Raw genomic sequence first — 23,482 nt, 5'->3', positions numbered from 1 at the left:
CCAGCTGCCCCCAGGCCTGGCTCTTTATCCACTTTGCCCTCTAGCTACCCACTAAATAGAGCAGGGAAGAACCCAGAGACCATCCAGTCCAACCTCCTCATTTTTATAGTTAAGGAACCTGAGGTTAACTGACTTGCTCAGCATCATGTATCAGAAGCAGGACCCAAATCTTTTTTATTCCAATTCCAGTGTTCTATGTTATACCTCCATATCTCTTGGGTTAGACTGACTTCTAGAAAAAGCTACGCCTAGACACATAATGATAGGCTTATCCCGATGTAAGAAACGGAAGTAAAAGTACCCACCATGTTGCTTCTTTCTATCATTGGTGAAGGTTGAGGTGTTCCTGATACTGGGGTGGAACCTGGCGTCTTTATTTCTTCGATCATATTCATGATCTTCTCTGGCACTTTGGTGGCATCACTACAAGTTTCCTGCCACTTAGGTAGTTTAGAATCGAGTAATTCTGCAGACTGTAAAACCAAAAAAGAAACCAAGAGTTAAAGGTACTTGGTGAAAAATAAGATATCTCATACAGTGATCAGACAGAGAGCTGGAAGGGGATTTGGAGATCATTGAGTCCAAGCCCCTCATTCTGTGGACCAAGAATCTACAGCTCAGAGGTTAAGAGATCAGACCACTATTGCACAGTTGCCTGCCTTCTAGCTTCTGGTTCAGATACCCAAGATACTGCCTTTGTCACTCATGACTATACCAACACTCACTCAAAGGGACATCGGCATTGAATTCAATGCAACATTTATTGATGGCAAAGTGGAGAGAGCATAAGGCTAGAGTCAGGAAGACCCTAGTTCAAATCTGCCCTCAGACACTTATTTGTATAATCCAGGGCAAGTCACTTAGGCCTGTTTGCCTCAGTTTCACCACCTGTATAAATGGCAAACCACTTCAGTATCTGGGCTGATAAAATCCTAAATGGGGTCACTTAGAATCAAATAAGCCTGAAAAACAACAAAAATATTCAGTACTGTACTGAGTACCACAGCAAATATAAAAATATTTTCTAAAGTTTTTTTCTCCCCCCCAACTTTTCCCTTCCATCTTAGAATCAATACTGAGTATTGGTTTCAAAGCTGAAGAGTGGTAAGGATCAGACAATGGAAGTTAAGTGGCTTGTCTAGGGTCACCAAGCCAGATTTGAACCCATGAACTTCTTATCTCTGGGTCTGGCTCTCAATCCACTGAACCACTTAAGCTGCCCCCAAGGATGGGCTCTTGAGTCAAGAGGACTGAGTTCAATTCTACCTCTACTGCCTATTTTTTTTTTTTTTTGGTATGACCTTGATAATGTCATGCAACTTTCCAAGGTCTCATTTTCCCCAGTTATAAAAAGAAGGGGTTGGACTAGATGACTTGGCTTCTAAAGTCCCTTCCAAACCCAAATACATAATGTCATTGTCCTATGTAAGTTGAATTCTATTGGCAAATAAATTGGGAGCAAGATTGCTAGCGTTGTCACAGTTTTATTGCCTTTTATACCTACCTGTAGGTGATAGTGATTTATGTGACTGGCAAAAGAGCAGTGTTTGTCGACCAGAAAGCAGAATCGCCTTTTCTCTTCCAGGAGAGCTTCTTTGCAGCCATCCGCAATAAATTTCTGGATATCACTCTGACGAGAAGTGACAGTTTCTACATACTAAGGAAATAAATGGCAATTATATACAGATAATAATGATAATAATTAAGCTCTCCAGATCATAGAATCTAAATTCACAATACAAGTTCAACATGTACAGTTCGACATTTGGTAATACCGGTTATTTATTTTTAATTTAAGGTTTGAAAATAGTGAATGTTAAACATAGATGCCCTTTTGGATCATATAACAACGAGGCCATTTAAGAGCCTATTTTGAGGCAATTCATTGTGAAACTGGGTGTCATATAGGTTCAGGAGAAAATGCCAATTGTTTTTCTCTCTAAAACCTTTACCTTTTGTCTGAGAATTAATACTGTGTATGGTTCCAAGGCAGAAGAGCAGTAAGGGCTAGGCAATGGAGGTTAAGTGACTTGGCCAGGGTCACATAGCTAGTAAGTATCTTAAGATAGATTTAAACCTAGGACCTCTCATCTCTAGGCCTAGCTCTCAATCCACTGAACCACCTAGCTGCTCCCCACCCCCCTCAATGCTAATATTTTTAGGGTTTACTTATGAACTGTCCTTAACTATAGAAAATTCAATGGCCTGTAGGCTTTTGGTTACTAATTGCTCTAAACAATGTCAAATTAGTACATCATTTATCCTATGAGATAGAATATTAGTAGATAAATATTTGAGATGGTCAAGGCTACCATTTACTAGTAATCATCTGCTGGCCAAAAAACCCAAAGAAAGAAAATCAACCCCCTCCAAAGTGAAATTAGAAAAACAAGATAGGAAGCTAACATATTTACCTCGATTTCTTTATGTTCATACTTGAGTGCATTTTTTCCACCTTGACTTTTCCTTCGAATCTTTTTCAACTCTGCCTGAGATTTCTCCAAAGAATCTAATTTACTTCTGTGTTCTGTTTGGTATCTCTTTAGAGTTGCCTGTAATTAAAACATTATGCCAAAACACCATGTAAACGGTTATCCAATTATCACTGCCAATTAACATTTAATGAAGGGCCAGGTCCTCTACTTTGCATCTCTGCAGCACCTTATAATTATAGTGGAGAGGTAAAGAATTGCTTCTTGGAATGGAAAAACTGCTTTGAGGAGATGTAGGTTCTGGTTCTACCACTTATTAGATGGCCACAGGGCAAGTCAATTAACTTTTGGAAAACTCAACTTTCTCATCTACAAAAAGGGTAGAAAAATGTCTGTGTTGTGAAGAAAGCATTTTGTATGTTATAAAGTGCTACGTAAATGTTGCCTAAAGATTATTCTGCATCTAAAGATTTATTTGTATGTTTTAAACCCTCAGCTAGATAGAAAACTCTGAAAGTAAGAATAAATGTCTCTTCATTTTTAATGCTACCTTCAACACACACACACACACACACACACACACACACACACACACACACAAAGAGTTTTTTTTTTTTAAACCCTTACTTTCTATCTTAGCATCAATTCTGAGAGGAGCTGCAAGAGCTAAGTAATCAAGGTTTTAAGTATGTTGCCCAGGGTCACACAGCTTGGAAGTGTCAGAGTCAGATTTTAACCCGGGACCTTCTGACTCCAGGCCTGGTGCTCTATCCACTGTGCTACTTAGCTGTCACTGTACAAATATATATTAAGAAATAATAAGAATCCACGCTAGCAGTGGCTCAATTAGCCTGTCTACTGGAGAGTTGATACTTTTTCTCCTCGTAGCACTTCTAATGATTCTCTGGTAAACAAATGTTCAGCTATTCTAGAAATGGGGTAAGATAATGCTAATTTACATTAGTCTTGCCCTATGTGGTTACAAAGGATGTGATGAACATTCTTGCCTGCTCTTCACAACAATCCTTTGATGTAGGAAGTGCAAATATTGCCTTTTCAGAGAGGCCTTGCCAGCTGCTGTACATTTAGATAGAGATATCTGGGCCTGTGATTCCCTGGTAGAGGGAACTCTGGAAAGAAGGGGCTTCCTCTACCAGTGGAGTCCAGCACCTTCTCTGGAACATCAAGTTGTGGAGAGTTGCCTGGAGCATTGAGAGATTAAGTGATTTGTCCAGAGTCACCCAGCCAGTTTGGGTCAGAGGCAGTACTTGAGCCCAGGTTTTGCTGCCTTCTCAATCTATTATGCCATGCTTTTTGTCATAGCAGTGAAAGTACACAGGCCAGTAAAAAATCCAGCCCCCCCAGTATTAATAGAAAAAGAAGATGTATATGAAATGGCAAAGTCTATCTTATACTGCTCATTTTCTTTTTTTTTGGGGGGTGGGGGAAGTATGCAACATTCCACATATTATTTTCAAAACTGTCCAGCTTGTTTTTGCCTACTTTGGAATTTCTTTCTCTTCTCTTCTACTTTGCATCGTTATTTCCCTTTTCTGCATCCCAATTAAAAACCAATAGAAAGAAAAGAAAAACCCTGAGTTTATATTTTAAAGAAATAATAAGATCATAGTTTAGTTTAGTTTTACTTTTGTCATTATTTGTAGAGTTATACGTGTGTTTGGCATTTTGTATATGTCCTTGGTTTAATGATGCTGTGATGAAGGGCAATCGTTTTCAGTGGTGAGAAACCCTAACTTATTATTATTTTGCATTGAAAGGGAAAGTTACTTTTATGGCATTCTTTATTGAAAGTCTTCATAAATAAAGAAGTGGGAGGAGTCAAGTCAAGACAAGTTAAGTAGACAAGTGTTTATTGAGCACTTACATTCTGGGTGCTGGGCTAAATGCTAGAAATAAGAAAAAAAGGAAAAAAGAAAGGAAGGAAGGAAACAGTTGTTGCCTCAGAATGTAATTATGTTAGTGTAATGAGACAAGATATAAACAATCTTTATTTTTATAATATATAATAATGATATGTAATACAATAATAATATTAATTACAATCAAGAGGAGATGGAAGGCCCTCCAAGACAGGAAGGTATTAGCAGGTAGGGGAAATGGGAATAGACTGGAAAGGGATGATTGATTTTTGAAGAGTAAGGAAAACTAAGGCTGAGTTGAGGAGTGAGACTCTTCCAGTTGGTTCAAAGGCATGGAAATGGGAGATGGTGCCTAATGTTCGAGGAATATTAAATAGGGAAGTGGTCCTGAAACATAAAGAATATGCAGAGGAGAGTAAGGTATTAAAAACTCTGACAATGTAGAAAGGGGTCAAGTTACGAAACACTCTGAATGGAAGCCAGTAGACCTCATTGAGCAGTTGGTGACAGTAGTCAGACTTATACTTTTGAAAAATCACCCTGTCACCTGAATGAAAGACTTATTGGAATCATGAGAGACATGGGGGGGGGGGGCGCCTGGAAGAAGAGATCATTTAGAACTGAAAAGTAGGGAAAGCTAGGTGTCTCAGTGGATAAGAGCCAGGTCTAAATATTGAGTACAAATCTGGCCTCAGATTCTTCCTAGCTGTGTGACTTTGGGCAAGTCATTTAACTCTAATGGTTTAGCTCTTGTTACTCTTCTCTCTTAGAATTGATACTGTGAATAAAGCATAGAGAAAGATGAAATGATAAAAGATGTGATCCATTTCAGGTTGAAAAGCTGAAAGTGGATCCCTTGTGGATGACAAGAAGACCAAGGGTATGATCATCTGTGTATAGCTAAGGGAGAATGGAGGAATAAGCCATAAGAAAGGAGTAGACCGAGGAAGCATCATTATACAGAGTGAGGTTTTCTAGTATGGTAAAAGTGATTGAGAGGAGAGAAAGACTATGAAGCATAGCACAAGGCTCTTTGAGGAAGAAAGGAGAATGTGTATTTAAGTGAAGGGAGAGTGGTAGTCTTTATAATAGTAACTAGTGAAGGTCGTAGAGGAAGTCCAGAAATAGCAATCACGTGGAAAAGGAATTCAGACCAGTGAAGACAGAGAATGAGAGAAAGAGTAGTCAATATTAGAAAGGAAGGGAGGGTTATTTGGAGGGAACCAGGTCTCTAAGAAAGGCCATTTAATAAATGGAGTCCCTTGCTCTTTAGGAAACAAAAGGATTGCAAAAGATCTTTAGTGAGTAACTGAATTAAATTAAAAACCATGGGCAGTGGAACTGGTGGGTATTGGGAAAGGTAATGTAAGGGCAATGCTAGAAAGGGCTCAGAGAAGGGGACTGGGAACCCAAAGGCCACAAAGTAAAAGACAATTTTTTTGTATTACAGAAAAAGGGGAAAGGTTAAGTGGACAGCTTGGCTTGGCTGCTGCCATGGTATAATTATAGGAGCATAAAGGACACAGATTTTGGGATGGAATGAAATGTCCAGTTCTAGGAATGCTAAGTCCTTTGTGAAAGCCTGGACATTGTGGTCAAAGATAAAAGGCTAAAAGTGTTTCTTTAGATTGGTGAAAGGGAAAAGAGGAAGTACTGTGCTAAGCACTTTAAAAACCTCCCAACAAATCTCTCATCTTGAGGACCAAAATGATATTACTGGTGATCTTCTGACCGGAGCACAAATTGGATTTAAATGAGGTAGAGTCACTGGCCTCACTCTCCCTTCCAGAGTCATCAAAGTCCAGGGGCAAGACAAAATCAAGACTGGTGATAGCTTAGGATACAGTGAATGTCCATGGCTTCTTCAATGCCTAACCAAGTTCTAAGCACTACATAGTACCTGCTTCTTAGCTACTGGAATAAATTGTTTTCACCTGCTCCTTCCAGGGGATGGTGGTGGTGGGTGTCCATTTTATCCCAACAATAATATTAATATTAATTTTAAAGTTGAGAAAAGTAAGGAAAATAGAATTAAATGATTTGCCCAGGGTTGCAAAGTCAGATGGATGACTTTTTTGGAAAAATGTTAAGAGATCATATTGGAAATCAGATCTTCCTGATTCTAAGTCCTGTGCTGTGTCCAATGGGCTTCCATTCAGCTGCCTCACCAGGAAAGGAAAGAAATGGAAGAAGCATACTCTTGTCTCACTTCTGCCTCTTAGAATCCCTACTTTCCTTCACTTGGCAGCTCCTGGGCTTTCTCCAACAGGAAGCCTTTACTGAGGCCCCTAATTGTACACAATCCCTTTTCAAATTTTCCTAGATATACTTCTGTGCTCCTGGAGGGTACAGAAGAGGCACTTAACAAATGTCTGCTGAATTTGATTGGATTAGAGCAGTATTCTGGGGATGATTGAACTGATTTCTTATTAAGTTATTCTGAAGTGTTTTGCTATAATGTTTTAATCCATTTAAAATATTAATTTCTAAAATTTAATATCTGCTTTATTAAAAAGGAAAATGCTACAGTTAATATACAATCTTCTCTATCATTATCTCATTTAACCCTCACAACACTGTGAGGTAGCTGCTATTATTATCTCCATTTTATAGATGAGGAAATTGAGGCAAACAGACTGAGTGACTTACCCAGGGTCACATGACTAATGAATGTCTGAGGCTGGATTTCAACATAAGTCTGCCTGATTCCAGGCCAGTACTCTATCTACTGTGATACCTAGTTGCCTAAGCTGAATATTTAAATAAATTAATTGATTAAATGAGATACTACTTTTAGAAATCGTTTAGCATGGTGTTTAATGGGCACTATGTAAATGTTAGGTATTAAATTTGCAAAAACATTAGTGATTTCTTACAATATTTATTCTATCCATTTTGAGCATGGATCCGAATATCTGCACAGTGGACAGAGTACTGGGCCTGGAAGACCTAGGTTCAAATCTAACCTCAGATACTTCCTAACTATGTGAACCTAGGTAAGTCACTTAACCCTGTTTGCTTAGTCCTTTTCCTTCTCTCTTAGTTGTTACTAGGACAGAAAGTAAGGGTTTAAAAAAAAACCAGGCAAACAAACATGAGCCCAGAAGCAAGGAAGAAAAGAAAAAAAGGGAGAAAAGGAAAGGAGGAAGAAAGATGAAAGAGAGTAAGAAAGAATGCAAGAAAAAAAAATGAAGAAACTCCATCCAGGTTTTAGGATTGGGGAAACTGGGAAGTTGATTGGAAAGATCCCTGCAGAGCTAGTGGTAGGACTGATTTTCACACTCAAAAACTGACCCAGGATTGAATTCAGTGAGGAAGGGAGATATTACTATTTGGTGACATTCAGTAGGGTAAGCCTGGGGACTCTAGTGATTGAAATACACCAGTGTACTCACATTCATGTATTTGACATCAAGTTCTGTCTTCTTCTCCAGCTCACGTATAATTTCTTTATGGAATTTTTTGAACTACATGGGGGAAAAGTACAACACAGTATATTTTAAAATAGTTGTTGAAAATTCTAAAGTAAAGTTGAATGAATTCAGAAAGGGAAATATGAAAAAAATTCACCTACATTTTCATCAAGACTGTCATTGAGTTTCTTGTGGGTATTTGAGATCTCAATAAGGACCTGTCCTGCAAAAAAAAACCAAAATATGTTGAAAAACAGCATCTCCATTTCAGAATTTGATTTAAAAACACGATAGTTGTATAAAAAAATTCTATTGTCCTTATGAAACTAATCTTCTAAGAAGAATCTTTGCAGATATATTTATAGCTATCTTTCTTGGATGGTTCAGAGAAATTATTTTTGAAAAAACCTTTATCTTCTGTCTTCAAATCAATACTAAGGATCTGTTTCAAGACAGAAGAGTGTAAGGGCTCAGCAATTGGGGTTAAGTGACTTGCCCAGGATCACACAGTTAAGAAGTGTTTGAAACCAGATTTCAGTCCAGGACTTTGCAACTCTCTAAGCCTGGTTCTCTGTCACTGAGCCACCTAGCCGCCCCTTGGGGAAACACTTAAAAATCAACTCTTGCTCTTTAAAATACAGTAATATAGATTATAGTATATATAACATAAAGTAGCTTCTTAAAATGTACATTTTCCTTTATCTTTTAACACTAAGTTCACCATACTTTGTCCCAGATGTCTGACAAAATGATTACTTGCATGATTACAGTAACTAATAATAGGAGCAGATTATAGTTTTTAAAAAAGTATAATCCTCATGGATAATCTGATTATTTGTCTGGGTTAAAGGAAGATGTTACTTCCTTTTTCTAACATTTGCAATTTCTTCATCCTTATACTAAGTAGCGATGCTGTTGTAAGCAGCATGAATACTGTTTGAACATGTAGTTTATAAGACAAAAGGCGAACCAATTTACTAAAACAACTGAAAAGATTCTGTCAGAAGCCATTCGTGTAGAAAGAAGAGATTGTTTAAAAACAAAGTACTGGGATGTCCAGATTTGTTCAAATTATGAATCCTGTGAAGTGGTTGCATATATTTGAATTTGAACTATCTGAAGGTATGATTACATAAAATATGGCAGCTGGTTCCAGTTTAATGGAAATATGCAGTGTACATTCAAATAACATGACCACTTTATGGGATTCATTATTTGTACTAATTGGGAGTGAGCTGTAGTTCACTGAATGTTGAAACTGCAAGGAAGTATAGATATTTTGGTATCACCAATTTTTGACTTTATATTAAGATATCGTTCTGTCATTAGGATGTATGTCTTTTTTGCTATGCTATTTTAGCACAGTTAAATATGACCAGCTTTCCGCCAAATGTCCTCAATGGAAGATAATGGTTTGATGCAATACAAATATTGATAGGAGTTTAACAAAATAAAAGGGACACAAGTAATTGAACTTACAGAGTAGAGAAGCAAACACATATGTATAATAAATAGCAAATAAAAAATAAAGGGAGACAAAAGAACAGGTATTGATTCCCAGCTACCATTGTGGTAGTTGTTAGTTCATTTAGCAAGTGGGAAAAAAGCAAGAGAAGAGAGCTGAAAGAACAATTAAAGAGGAAGAATGGCAAATTTAAGGATAAAAATAACAGGCAGTAAGTGGCAGAGCCTGCATATAGACCCATGTCCCTTTGTTTTAAAGCCAGCACTTTCCTTATTCATTAAAACCACTGAGGGAGAGAGTGCACAGCCTAGATGATTACTAGGTGTTCTCAAATTTCTTTTGCAAAAGTTCCTAGCTCCATACTTCTGATCAGATTTTTGAACTTTGAGAATTGGAAAGGACCTTGGTGGCTGGCTCAATCTGGCCCAATACATACATAGAAGGACACCTCTCTATAACAAAGCCAAGAAGTGGCTGTCCAGACTCTTTTTTGAAGACCTTCAAGGATAAGGAGTCTACTCTTGAGGTGTCCCATTATACCTTCAGTTAATTTTAATTGATAGAAGTTGTTTTTTTAAAAACATCAAGCCTAAATTTACAACCTTGAAACTTTCAATCATTATTCCTGGTCCTCTAGGGTCCAACAGAACAAGTCTTATAGTACACACACACACACACACACACACACACACACACACACACACACACACACACGTCTTCCAATGCTTAAAGAGAGCTATCAATATTCCTGAATCTTCTCTTTTCCAAGTGAAAATGCCCTGCAGATCCTCATAACTTAGATTCAAGGTCCTTCACAATATAGGTTGTCCTCAGGTTAGGAAAAAAATTAAAACATACATATTTAAAAATCTGCTTTTCAGTAAATGTTTAGTAAAGTAGTAATTTAATTTTTTAAGTATGGCAGAGAGGATAGGGCACTGGACTTGGAGTCAGAAAGGGCCAGGTTCAAAATCTATCCCAGACACTTCTTTATTAGCTATGTGACCTTAAGCACAATATCTGTGCTTGCTTCAAGTTAGCTCAGCTGTACAATGAGGGGAACTGGACTTCATGGCTTCTAAGGCTTTATCTTTATGATCTATGAAAAGAAATATGTTAGCTAGTAGAGGGGGCATGGCACAGTGGGAAAAGAGCTAGACAGTCAGAGGGATATCGGTTCAAATATTGTTTGTGACACTTAGCTATGAGACAAAAGTTGTCATGTAACTTCTCTGAAACTCAGGTAACTTTCAAGGATGTATCAAAAATGCATCTGATAAGTTACAGAAAGATTGCTATATGCATTCATGTCAAAATCACAGATCCTTGATGTATGTAAGATAGAGTAAATATATGTGTTATGGCAGAATGAATATGCTATACATAGTTTTGGGAACATTTGATGTGTGGGATTCTTGATGTATGTTAAATATAGCACACATATGTTATATTCAGTATGCTATACAAAGTAAGGAACATTTTTCTTAAACTAGTTGGAGGATCTTCCCTTAACTAAGTTTGGATCAAGAAGGAATAGCAAAGGCATAAAACCATAACAAATTTAAAAGATTATTTTTTATTCCATACTTAAAATCAAGCTAATTTGTCTAAGATTCTATAACTACATCAGAAAATACCTTTGCATTTTCATAGTTATCTGAATTTCATACCAAGGAATCAAACTATAAAAAGTTCCTCTGGTCTCTGATTAAAAAAAAAATAAAATTGATGCTTTGTTTTTATAACCCTTTTAAAAGAATCAGTTTTTATTGATGTCTCCTATCATTTACATCCTTAAACTTATCCTCAGTATCCCTCCCCCTCTTCTTCCCAGAGGGTCATTCTATATAAGAAATAGTATTTTTTAAAGACAAGAAAAAGCAGAAATAAGCACAATTGATCAATTCATTGAAAAAGTCCCCAAATATATATGATATACAACCTATGTACCTCCCACTTCCACAAAGGAGTAGGTTGGAGATGTCTTCTCATCTCTTTATTCAAATCATCACATTTATCTTTGAATGTATTTCTTTCTCCTTCCCACCCAGAGAGTTATGTTTGGTAACAGAAAGGTGAAAAGAAAGAGAAAAAGAAACCAAAAAAGAGGAAAAAATGGCAAGTCAGTAAAACTAACCAAATACAGCAGCTGTAAATGCCAAGAAAAAAGGCTACTATCTAGGACTAATATCTATGATGAGGACACTAGGTATTAAATCATTAGATATGTAAATAGGAGCACAATGTCATACATCTGCTCACTGCATCTGCTAGGAACTGTTAGCTAGCTGGTCCTTCATCCTTAGCTACACAATGTGTACACACATTTACAAGCACATACTCCCTCTCACCAGAACTGTTTTGCTCTTTTCAACTCCAGAACAGATATCCAAATAACAGTAGCTTATTTACACAAGTGATCACTGAATTTGAAGGCTATCAGTAGAAAGACAATTTATACAATCTGCTTTTATGTTAAGCTTGCAGGTAGATTTATGAGGCAGCTAAGTAGCACCATGGAGAGAGCCCAAGGCAAGGAGTCAGGAAGACAGGAATTTAAAAATCTATCCGCAGGCACTTACCAGCTGTGTGACCCTGGGCAAATCAATTTAACCTCTATTTGCCTGTTTCTTCAACTGTAAAATGAGGATAATAAAAGTACTTCTACAGAGTTGTTATAAAGATCAAATAAGATGTTTGTAAATCACTTAGTACAGCCCCTGGCACATAGTAGGTCCTTTATAAATGCTTATAAAATGCCCTAGAGACAGTTGGGGTTTCATGGTTAGAATTCTGGGCCTGGAGTCAGGAAGACATGAGTTCAAATCTAGCCTCAGACACTTTCTAGCCATGTAATCCTGGGCAAGTCACAACCTCTGCCGGACTAAAGGATTCTCTGGAGAAGGAAATAGAACACCACTCCAGTATCCTTGCTCAGAAAACCCCATGGATAGTTAGGATCCACCAGATGACAAAGAGTAGACATGACTGAACAACATCCCTGCCACCCTTTGCCCTTAGAATTAACATTTATAAATTTTCTACTTCTTTTCATACTGTATACTACAATCTTTGGCAGAAGCAGTCAGAATACCCAGAATATAAAAAACTTTTGAAAGGTTTTTTTCAATGTAGATGGATTTTTACATAAATGTGTGTTTCTTATCTAGTTTTTACAGAAGCTTAGAATCAGAAGTATGCACTGATGGCATCTAATATAGTCTCTCCTTTAACAGGAAGCTCCTCCAGAACATTCTGCATGATACAATGGAAATACCACTGGCTAGGGGGTCTCAGAGAACCTAGGTTTAAACCCTGACTTTTTGCTTACTTTATGTGACCATGTCAAGTCATTTAAATCACCCTGTGTCTCAGTTTCTTCATCTTAAAAAAAAAAAAAGAGCCTAGCTGTGTGACTCTGGGAAACTAATTTAACCCCAATTACCTCACCCTTATTTCTGTTCTGTCTTGGAACCAACACTCGGTATCAATTCTAAGATAGGGATAAGATTTAAAGAAAAAATTAAAAAAGGAAGTTTCAACTGGATGATTCTGAGGTTCCCTCTAGATTTCAGTCTGATTCTTGACAAATGCTGAGTCTCTATTTTAGGAGTTACTCCTGTGGCTCCCTATCTCTAGGATAAAAATAAAATTCTCTGGTGTCCAAAGCCCTTCATATTCTGTCCGTTTCCTGCCTTGCCAGACTTCTTACACCTTCCTCACCTTCATATATCCTATGATCCAGTGATCCTTGCTATTTCTCTCACAAGACATACCATTTCCTAACTGTGCATTTTCAATGGTTGTCCCTCATGCTTGGAATTCTTTCTGTCCTCATCCCCATCTTCTATCCTTCCTGGCTTCCTTCAAGTCCCAGTTAAAATTGTAGTTTCTACAAGAAGCCTTTCTTGATTGCCTTCAATAACAGTGTTTTCCCTCTGTTGATTTATCTTCAATTTACTGAACATCTCGTCTGTACATTGTTATTTGCATGTCATCTACCCCTCTAGATTGAGCTCTGAGAGAAAGCACACTAATAGTCTTCATATATTTTATACTTAATATAATATTTGACACATAGTTTATGCCTAATAAATACTAGCTGACTGTTTGTGGGGCTCTACTACTTCCATTTCACTTTTGGATAAATTTTAATGATTGGGAAGTTTCTCTCCATGGTGGATTGAAGTTTGTCTCCCTGCAGCTTCCATCCATTGTTCTAAGAGTTAGGCCCTATGAGGCCAAGCAGAACAAATGTAATCCTGCTTCTAAGTGTCAGCCTTCAACTCTCTCCCAGAAGTTTTCCCTTCCCTTCTCCAGGGTAAGTACCTCTAATTCCACCAAATGATACTCACATGACAACACCCCACCCCACACTGGTTGCATTCCTTTGGATGCTCTGTGGTAGGTCCTTGACACAATGATTGGAATTAAAAACACAATATTACATGGGTGCTGCACCCTTAGGACTCCCAGGCCTTTCAATCTGCCTAGCAGATGAACTTTGTTTTATGTGTTGACTCCTCTAATGAGAGTGTAAGCTCTTTGATAACACAAACTTTGCAGCTTTTCATATTTGTATTCCTAGCACTCAATACACAATAAAATCAATTCATTCCTTTCTTCCCTTCCTTCTTTTTCTCCCTCTCTCCCTCCCATAGCTAGTTGAATAATAGGAATAAGTCTGGAATAATTTTTGTTATACAATATACAAATTGGGTAGAACCCTTCTAGTTAATTTGTGGAAAGACCTGGACAGGCAGGAATGAATAAGTTGTGATGATAATAACATCTAGAATTTATATAGCACTTTAAGGATTGCAAAGCAATTTACATTTATTATCTGACTTAATCCCGTCATCATAGATCCATTTGAGTGTAACACACCACTTTTTCTCCATGTATATTCTCCTCGGCTGCCATACTAGAAACATTCATAACACTTACAGTTGAAAGAATGTATTCTTTTATTATTGTATCTGCTGAATGAATGTAAACTTTGAGAATGGAGACGAGCTTCATTTTTTTTTGGGGGGGGGGGAGAAGATTTTAATTCCAGCACCTAGAATAGTGTCTGGTATACAGTAAGTACTTAATAAATAATTGCTATTTGATTTTAATCTTATTGGACATTAATACGTTATTGAAGTATATCGAGGAGTTATTTTTGTAGTTCATTTTATCAAGGAATTTTATAGGAATTAAACACACACGTGTGGATGGAACTTGTTCTATAGTGCAACAGTCATGTTCATTTGGCAGCTGCTTTTGGTGGCTGTGCCTGGGATATGTGTGGGGAATGTGAGGCACTGGGACCATCACTGGGGAGCCTCCTTCCCTGTCCTCTCACTCTCTTATTCTTTTTAACTCTGCCTACCTCTTTACATAACAGTGTGTGTGTGGGAAACATACTGGGCTGATTCTTTAATGATGGGGAGTGGGGGCTGACTATTTGACTGCCTTGCTTACTGTAGTGTAAAAAAGATCCAGAGGAGTGAGAAGTCATGTGGAGAATAGGGTTTTATTTTGATTCTGGATCTTTTAAAACTTATCTCCTTTAATATCCTTAAAAAATTTTTTTTAAACCCTTAACTTCTGTGTATTGGCTCCTAGGTGAAAGAGTGGTAAGGGTGGACAATGGGGGTCAAGTGACTTGCCCAGGGCCAGATTTGAACCTAGGACCTCCTGTCTCTAGGCCTGACTCTCAATCCACTGAGCTACCCAGCTGCCCCTCCTTTAATATCTTTTTAGTAAAGTTGATTTTAATTGTATTTTATAATCCACAGATACTTCATTGCCTGCATTTTTCTTTTTAAATCTTTACCTTCTGTCTTAGAATCAACATTACATTTTTGTTCCAAAGCAGAAGAGTTGTAAGGGCTGGTGTTAAGTGATTTGCCCAGGGTCATACAGTTAGGAAGGATCTGAGGCCAGATTTGAATTCAGGACCTCTGGCCTCTGGGCCTGACTCTCAATCCACTGAGCCACCCAGCTACACCTATTGCATGCATTCTTATTCTCAAGCCTGAATTATTAGACTGACCTAGGTTAGGCATGGTGTACAATATAAGAGCTCTGTGGTGAGGACAGCCTATAAAGCTGCATTTTTCTTTAAGCTAAACACTTTTAAAAATGATCAATGGATAATTAAGAAATAATAAACTGGAATTTTCTATTTCAGTATCTTTTAGTACTTTTAGTACATTATACATTAAAGATAGTCTGCGATAGAGAATCATTGGCAAAAGCCTGTCAATTCCTTTGTCATCAAGAATACTTTCAATGTTAAGGCATTCTCAAAGATTTCATGAAGGTAGTAAAAAAAATATGTCTTTTGCAAATAAATTAAATCTATATTATGAGTCCATGGGAAATATCCTGGCAGAGACTGAAAAGAAAGATGCTTCAAATATCTAAAAATTAAGTAAATTGGTAAAGCAACTTGTTTTAAAAAATTCTTAAACTATAATATTTTTGCCCAAATAATAATTTTAAACATGCCATTCACATGTTTTCTCATTAAATAGATTTCTCCAACTTTACGTAATAAGTAGTTCTGCAAATATGCTGAGAAAATTATCTGCTAGTGCTGAAAGCAGTAGGGCACAAGACAGAAGAGAATACAGCTGTGTCTTTGAACTCTCTCATCACTAACACACCCTTCCTATGGTTTCTTGTTCACACCCTGGTGCAAAAGCTTAATAAAATAAGCCATTTACTCTGTGGGCCAGGAATGGAAAACCTAACCTTACACAGCTTGTTATTCTTGTCCCTCACAGTGCATGGAATTTAAAAGTAGACCTCAAAGCATCAGACACTAAATCCTCAGTCAGAAGGATTTGGTAAGCCAACAACAAAAAAGCCCTCATCATTACTATGATGCTGCCAAAGATTTATCTTGAAATAGAAAATGAAAATATCTTGCATGTTATTTTAAGCATTTAGAGTAGCTTAATATTAATATCAAATGTAACTTTATGTTTGAAATGTTCGCACCACACTCCTCTGTTTATTTTTATTGCTGTGACCTCCTCTTACATAAATTATTTTGAAAGGGGAAAGAAAAAACTCTGAAAAAGACTAGTCCAGATCACAAGAGTAGATCTGAAGGCATGTCCAAGCTCGAATTAATTAGATGCTATCAGAACCTCAGAGGTACCATATGTACAGGTTTAATCATTTTCCCCTTTTAGACTTTTGAGTCAATATTTGAAGAAGGAACCTGGAGTACATAAACGTACTGTGATTTGGTAAGAGTGATTTATATTGTTGTATGGACATATTAAAGAATTAAGTATAATTTATAAAGAATTAAGTATAATTTATAAGAAATTTCTCCCAACGGTTTCCCACTTAAATTCATAGAAATGAAGTTGAGATATTGATGTAAATTTAAGTCGGAGTCTACAAGCAATATTTTGCAAGACTTTCTTTACTTGTTCACTAAAAGTCTTACTGTGTACCCTAGGGACCTCTAGGACTCACAAATTCTCCATCACAGTTGGGATTATTTGGGCAGTGATTATACCTATACCTAAGTTGTGAGGCAAAGATAATAACTATTATTGCTCTCATTTATATAGTGCTTTAAGGTTTACATTGAACTTTATACAAAATTTCTTAGTGCACACTATGTAACAAACAAACAAATAAATAATCTGACAGCTTTAAAGAACTCTAAGACTTTTTGGATATCCTGTATATATTTTCTTAGAGGAATTACATAGGCAGTTCTGAAATTTTAGTGCAGATATAGAATAATAAAATTTAATAATAATTCAAATAACTTTTGGGGCAGCCCACGTGAAGAAAAACTTAAATGTGTTAGAAAATTTGGTTTCTCATACTTAAAAAAAAATAGTAAGGAAAACAACTAAGAATCTATTAAAATATAATCTTTCCTAACATGTAAACAAGGTTTGCCTTCATAATTTAGGTGGACATTCAGCTTTTTTAAACAGAGCAGAGTCTTTGTAATTATCATCTCAAAAGGGAAATAACAGGAGTCAGGATGGTGGAGTACAGGCAGCACTCCAGCTAAACTCTCTCAACATTCCCCTCCAAACAATTTAAAAATAACTTCAAGTCAAATTTTGGAGCAATAGAGCAAATAAGAGGTCAGAGTGAGATATTTTCCAGCCTAAGACAACTCAGGAGGGGTGTGTGTGCGTGTACAATGACAACATCAGTGGCGGAATCCTTCACAGACTCAGCAGCAATAGCAGCAGCTTTGAGAGCTCTCAGTCCAGGGACAATAAGGGGGTGGAACAACTGATCAGAAAGAGATTACAGGGGGCCCATTGCTAATTCTGGATGCAACTGGTGCTGACTGGAAATTCTATTGCCCACATACAGTTCTGGGTTACAGCTCCAGGGCAGAGGAGTGCTTGTGGTCTGTCACAAGTGATCAGGGGCCCTAGTCACAGTTCCAGGTTGAAGAGGTAACACTTATTGCTAAGGATACCATGGGACTTGGTCACAGTTCCTGGCCCAAGAAGAGCAATAGTACTTGTGGCTACAGGGGAACAGGGCCTTCCCTAAGACCAGAGTATATACTAGGAGAGCAGTGACCATCTCTCTCCCAGGATCACATCATCTTGGAAGCACTGAAAACTTGCAGATTCCCAGAACTAGCTCTGAAGAGAGAGGCACAAAAATGCCTGAAGCCTGACACAGAGCTTTTCTATCCCACGCTAAGGAAAGTCAACTTTAACATAAATTTCAAAGTCAAGAAATAGACAGGGAAAATGAACAAACAAGAAAAAAGAACTTGACCATAAAAAGCTACTATGATGGCAGGAAGGACCAAGGCATAAACTCATAGAGGAAAACACGAATGTGAAAACAACAACAATCAAAGCATCAAAGTAAAAAGGCTAATTGGATTCAAACTCAATAATAATTGTTGATAAAGAGAGATAAGAGTAGTAGAGGAAGAATTGGCTAAAAAAATCAGAATGATGCAAGAAAATTATGAAAAGAGAATTGATAGTTTGGTAAAAGAGGCACAAAATTCCAATGGAGAAAAAAACTTAAAAAGTGCAATTTTGACTGAATGGAAAAAGAGCTACAAAGGTCCCTGAAGAAAACAATTCCTTCAAAATTAGAATTGGGCAAGTGGAAGCTAATGATTCTAGGAGACATCAAGAAACAATAAAATGAAATCAAAAGAATGAAAAAAATTTAAAAAGTGAAATAAACAACTGACCTGGAAAACAGATTGAAGAGTGATAAGTATTGGACCACCTGAAATCTATGATCAAAAAAGGAGCCTAGACATATTTCAAGAAATTATAAAAGGACCTGATATCTTAGGTGTAGAGAGTAAAATAGAAAGTTAAAGAATTGGCTGAAAACTTCCCAAAAAAGATTCTAAAGTAAAAATTCCCAAGGAATATTACAGCCAAATTTCAGAGCTCCTAGGCCATATGACCATCCAGAAAGAAACAATTCAATTATTGTGGAGTCACAGTCATGATCACATGAGATTTAGTGGCTTCTCAGTTAAAAGAGCAGAGGGCTTATCATATGATATTTTGTATGCCAAATGTGCTAGGATTACAACCAAAAATAATTCACCCAGAAAAACTAACTGTAATCCTTCAGGAAGAAAAAAGAGATACTTAAAGAAATAGAGGAAAGCATTTCTGATGAAAAGACCTGAACTGAATAGAACATTGACAGTGAAATACAATACTCAAGAGAAGTATGAAAAGGTAAACATGAAAAGAGTAATAACAAGGGACTCAAAATGAAATTTCACATTCTTATATGGGAAGATGATAAATGTAACACCTAAGAACTTTATCATTAGTAGGGCAGTTAGAAGAAATCTACAAAGAAAAAAGAATAAATATAAATCAATTATATTGGGAAGATCTAAAAAAAAAGAAAGGGTAAGAGAGAGATAAATGGGAGAAATTGAAAGGGAGAGGTATAATGGGGAAAACTTTTCACATAAAAGAGGTGTTCAAGGAAGAGCTTTTAGAGTGGAGGGAAAGATGGGTGGTGGTAAGCAAAGCTTGAATTTCACTCTTCATTGGAATTGGTTAAATGAGGAAACACACACACACACACACTCACTCAGTTGGGTATAGAAATCTATTTTATACAATAAGGAGATTGAAGAGGAAGGAGATAAAAGACATGAAATGGGAGGTAGATAATAAAAAGGAGAGTGGATTAAGGGAGGTAATGGTCTACTCAAAACAGACTTTTGAGGAGGAACTGGATAAAGAGACTAAAATAGGTTAGAGGGAAATACATCCTTAGTAATCATAACTGTGAATGAAAATAGAAGCTCATTCATTTTTTTTATTTTTTAGAAAAATTTTCCATGATTATATGATTCATGTTCTTACTTTCCCCTTCACACCCTCCCCTCCAAAGCTGATGCTCATTTCCACTGGTTTTAACATGTGTCATCTATCAAGACCTATTTCCATATTATTGATAGTTGCATTGGTGTGGTTGTTTCGAGTCTACATCCCCAATCATGTCTGCATCAATCCATGTGTTCAAGCAGTTGTTTTTCTTCTGTGTTTCCACTCCTGCAGTTCTTCCTCTGAATGAATTTCTTTTCCATAAATCCCTCAGAATTGTTCTGGATCATTGCATTGCTGCTAGTACAGAAGTCCATTACATTCACTTTTACCACAGTGTATCAGTCTCTGTGTACAATGTTCTGGCTCTGCTCCTTTCACTCTGCATCAATTCCTGGAGGTCATTCCAGTTCATGTGAAATTCCTCCAGTTTATTATTCCTTTGAGCACAATAGTATTCCATCACCAGCATATACCACAACATGTTCAGCCATTCCCCAATTGAAGAGCATCCACTCGTTTTCCAGTTTTTTGCTACCACAAAAAGGGCGGCTATAAATATTTTTGTACAAGTCTTTTTATCTATGATCTCTTTGGGGTACAAATCCAGCAATGGTATGGCTGGATCAAAGGGCAGGCATTCTTTTATCACTCTTTGGGCATAGTTCCAAATTGCCATCCAGAATGGTTGGATCAGTTCACAATTCCACCAGTAATGCATTAATGTCTCAATTTTGCCACATCCCCTCCAACATTCATTACTCTCCCCCTCTTTCATTTTAGCCAATCTGCTAGGTGTGAGGTGATATCTCAGAGTTGTTTTGATTTGCATTTCTCTAATTATTAGAGATTTAGAACACTTTCTCATGTGCTTATTGATAGTTTTGATTTCTTTATTTGAAAATGGCCTATTCATGTCCCTTGCCCATTTATCAATTGGGGAATGGCTTGATTTTTTATACAATTGATTTAGCTCCTTGTGTATTTGAGTAATTAGACCTCTGCCAGAGTTTTTTATTATAAAGATTTTTTCCCAGTTTGTTGTTTCTCTTCTGATTTTGGTTGCATTGTTTTTTTTTGTACAAAAACTTTTAAATTTAATATAATCAAAATTATTTATTTTACATTTTGTAATTCTTTCTAACTCTTGCTTGATTTTTAAAACTTTCCTTTCCCATAGATCTGACAAGTATACTATTCTGTGTTCACTTAATTTACTTATAGTTTACTTCTTTATATTCAAGTCATTCACCCATTCTGAATTTATCTTGGTGTAGGGTGTGAGATGTTGATCTAAACCTAATCTCTCCCATATTGTTTTCCAATTTTCCGAGCAGTTTTTGTCAAATAGTGGCTTTTTGTCCCAAAAGTTGGGCTCTTTAGGTTTATCATACACTGTCTTGCTGACGTCACTTACCCCAAGTCTATTCCACTGATCCTCCCTTCTGTCTCTTAGCCAGTACCATATTGTTTTGATGACTGCTGCTTTATAGTATAGTTTAATATATGGTACTGCTAGGCCACCTTCCTTCAGGTTTTTTCCATTATTTCCCGTGATATTCTTGATCTTTTGTTCTTCCAAATGAAATTTGTTAGTTTTTTCTAATTCAGTAAAAAAGTTTTTTGGTAGTTTGATAAGTATGGCACTAAATAAGTAAATTAGAATGAATTAGAAAACCAGATTCCAACTACATATTGATTATAGGACACATATTTAGAAGAGAAACACACATAAAGAATTAAAATGAAGGGTTGAAGCAGAATCTATTATGCTTCTGCTGAAGTAAGCGGCAAGGGTAGCAATCATAATCTCAGACAAAGCAAAAGTAAAAAAAAGATTGAATTCTCAGAGATAATCAGGGAAACTATACTTTGCTAAAAGGTAACATAGATAATGTAGTAATATAAAAAGATTTTTTAAAGCAAGTTGATGAATGCTTCATTCTCAAATACAGAAGGGAATTAACTCAAATTTATAGAAATAAAAACATATTTCCTAATTCATAAATAGTTCAAGGATATGAACATGCAGTTTTCAGAAGAAAAAGCTCTCTATAGTTATATGAATAAATGCTCTAAATAACTATCGATTAGAGAAAGGCAAATTAAAACACCTCCAAGGTACTACCACACACCTAGCAGAAACACTGAGGGGATGAGGGAAAAATTTGGTGTGTTAGTTAACTGTTGGTAGAGATGTAAACTGGTTCAAACATTCTAAACCAGTGCTGGGCCAACTTTTTAAAGAGGTGGCCAAAGGAAAGGAAATGCTCATCTGCCAGTCTGTTTCTAAGGCAACTCTTTCAAAGTTTCATTGTATTGTATCCTACTCATTGTATTCGTCAGATTAGGAATAATGTCTCCCTGCTGGATAGAACATTTCAGGGGGATGCATCTGGCCGGTTGGCTGTAGTTTACCCATCACTGTTCTAAACAAATTGGAACTATGTGCAAGAGATTATAAAACTATCCATACCTTTTGATCCAGCAATACCATTACTATGTTTGTAAATCAGAGAATGAAGGAAAAGGACCCATATGTATGAAAATATTTATAGCAGCTCTTTTTGTGGCAAAGAATTGGAAATTGAAAGGATGCTCATCACCTGTGCAATGACTGAACAAGTTGTAACATATGTGATGGAGTACTATTGTACTATAAGTGTTATAAAAAATTTTGAGGAGCACTTGGCTTTGCTGGTGAGGCTGTTTATGGCCTGGCCCATCTCCTAAGGCTTTCTTGAGAAGCTCCTCTGAGGCCCATTTTCTCCAGGGTTCCGGGTTAAGATGGCGGCAGAGTAAGAAGCAGCTCTTAACCTCTCCTGACCTAAACATACAAAACTCCTCAAGGGGACATAAAAACAAGCCCAGACGAACGGAGGAACCCCACAACAGGGCACAGCGTGGAAGGTACGTGGAATCGAGGCATTTCCATGCTATAAAGGGGTGAAACAGCTCTCACTAAATCGCGGGCTGAGCAACCACCCCACCCCCAATCCCTCCACATACAACACCTATAGCGCCAAAGCCAGCTAAAAAGAAATAGAGCAAGTTTGGGGCACCCATCGAATCATTGGCAGCTCCGGGGCCTATTCCTGAGAGCAGCAAGATTTAGGACCCCAAAAAGCTAACGAACGCACAAAAAATTTGAGCGCGGGAGCAGGATGCCAAGAATGGACGCAGGGCGCAGAGCGCGGGCTGAGAGCACAGGCATGGGTGGAGGCGTGGGTGGAGGCAGACACAGCCACGAGCTAAAGCTCTGAAACGCTGAGTGGGGAACCAGTGCAGACGGGCATACGACTGTGGAAGCAGCGCCCTGAGACTTGTAAAGAAACCTCCGGCAGAGGATCAAGCAAGGGGGTCCACCAGGGGGCTTGACCTTGGAAAAAAACAGACAGACCTCAGGAGCCAATAGACCGCGGAGAGACCCTGAGCGAGAGGATAAACCTGAGAAGCTGCTGGGCTAATGATGGCTACCCAGTCTCAGGAAGCTCAGAAGAGAAAGATTAACAACAAGAAAAAGAAGTCTTTAACACTCGACAACCTTTACACAGAGAAAATCCAGACAACAGAGCAAACAGAGGAGGAGAACAAACAAGCATCCGGACCCTCCTCAAATAAGGAAAACTCCTCACAAGCTTTGGAAGAGTTCAAAACTGAGATTTTGAGGAAAATGGAAGAGATCTGGCAAGAAAATAACAGTTTAAAAGGTAGAATCTTGCAATTGGAAAGTGAGGCTCAGAAACCAAATGAACTGATAAGCAAATTGAACAACAGAAATGACCAGACTGAAAAGGAATACCAGAAGATTATAGCCGAAAACCAGAAGATTATAGCAGAAAACCAATCCCTAAAGGCTAGAATTGAGCAAGTAGAAACTAATGATCTCTCAAGACAACAAGAACAAATAAAACAAAGTCAAAAGACTGAAAAAATAGAAGGAAACATGAAATATCTCAATGAGAGAGTG

General features: G+C 37.3%; 1 protein-coding gene across 1 annotated transcript in view; it reads right to left on the bottom strand.

Moving 5' to 3' along the window:
- The window catches only part of BAIAP2L1 (BAR/IMD domain containing adaptor protein 2 like 1), a 123,136-nt gene that overhangs the window by 34,599 nt on the left and 65,055 nt on the right, over positions 1 to 23,482 (bottom strand). The window contains exons 4-8 of the mRNA XM_044678943.1: positions 7,887 to 7,948; positions 7,708 to 7,779; positions 2,415 to 2,552; positions 1,505 to 1,657; positions 306 to 473 (exon numbers count right to left, since the gene is read on the bottom strand). Of these exons, the coding sequence (XP_044534878.1) occupies positions 306 to 473; positions 1,505 to 1,657; positions 2,415 to 2,552; positions 7,708 to 7,779; positions 7,887 to 7,948 (593 nt within the window). The remainder of the gene's footprint in view (positions 1 to 305; positions 474 to 1,504; positions 1,658 to 2,414; positions 2,553 to 7,707; positions 7,780 to 7,886; positions 7,949 to 23,482) is intronic.

Source organism: Gracilinanus agilis, chromosome 1 (genome assembly GCF_016433145.1).
Source record: "Gracilinanus agilis isolate LMUSP501 chromosome 1, AgileGrace, whole genome shotgun sequence".
NCBI lineage: Eukaryota > Metazoa > Chordata > Mammalia > Didelphimorphia > Didelphidae > Gracilinanus > Gracilinanus agilis.
This window is presented reverse-complemented; position numbering and strand designations above follow the sequence as displayed.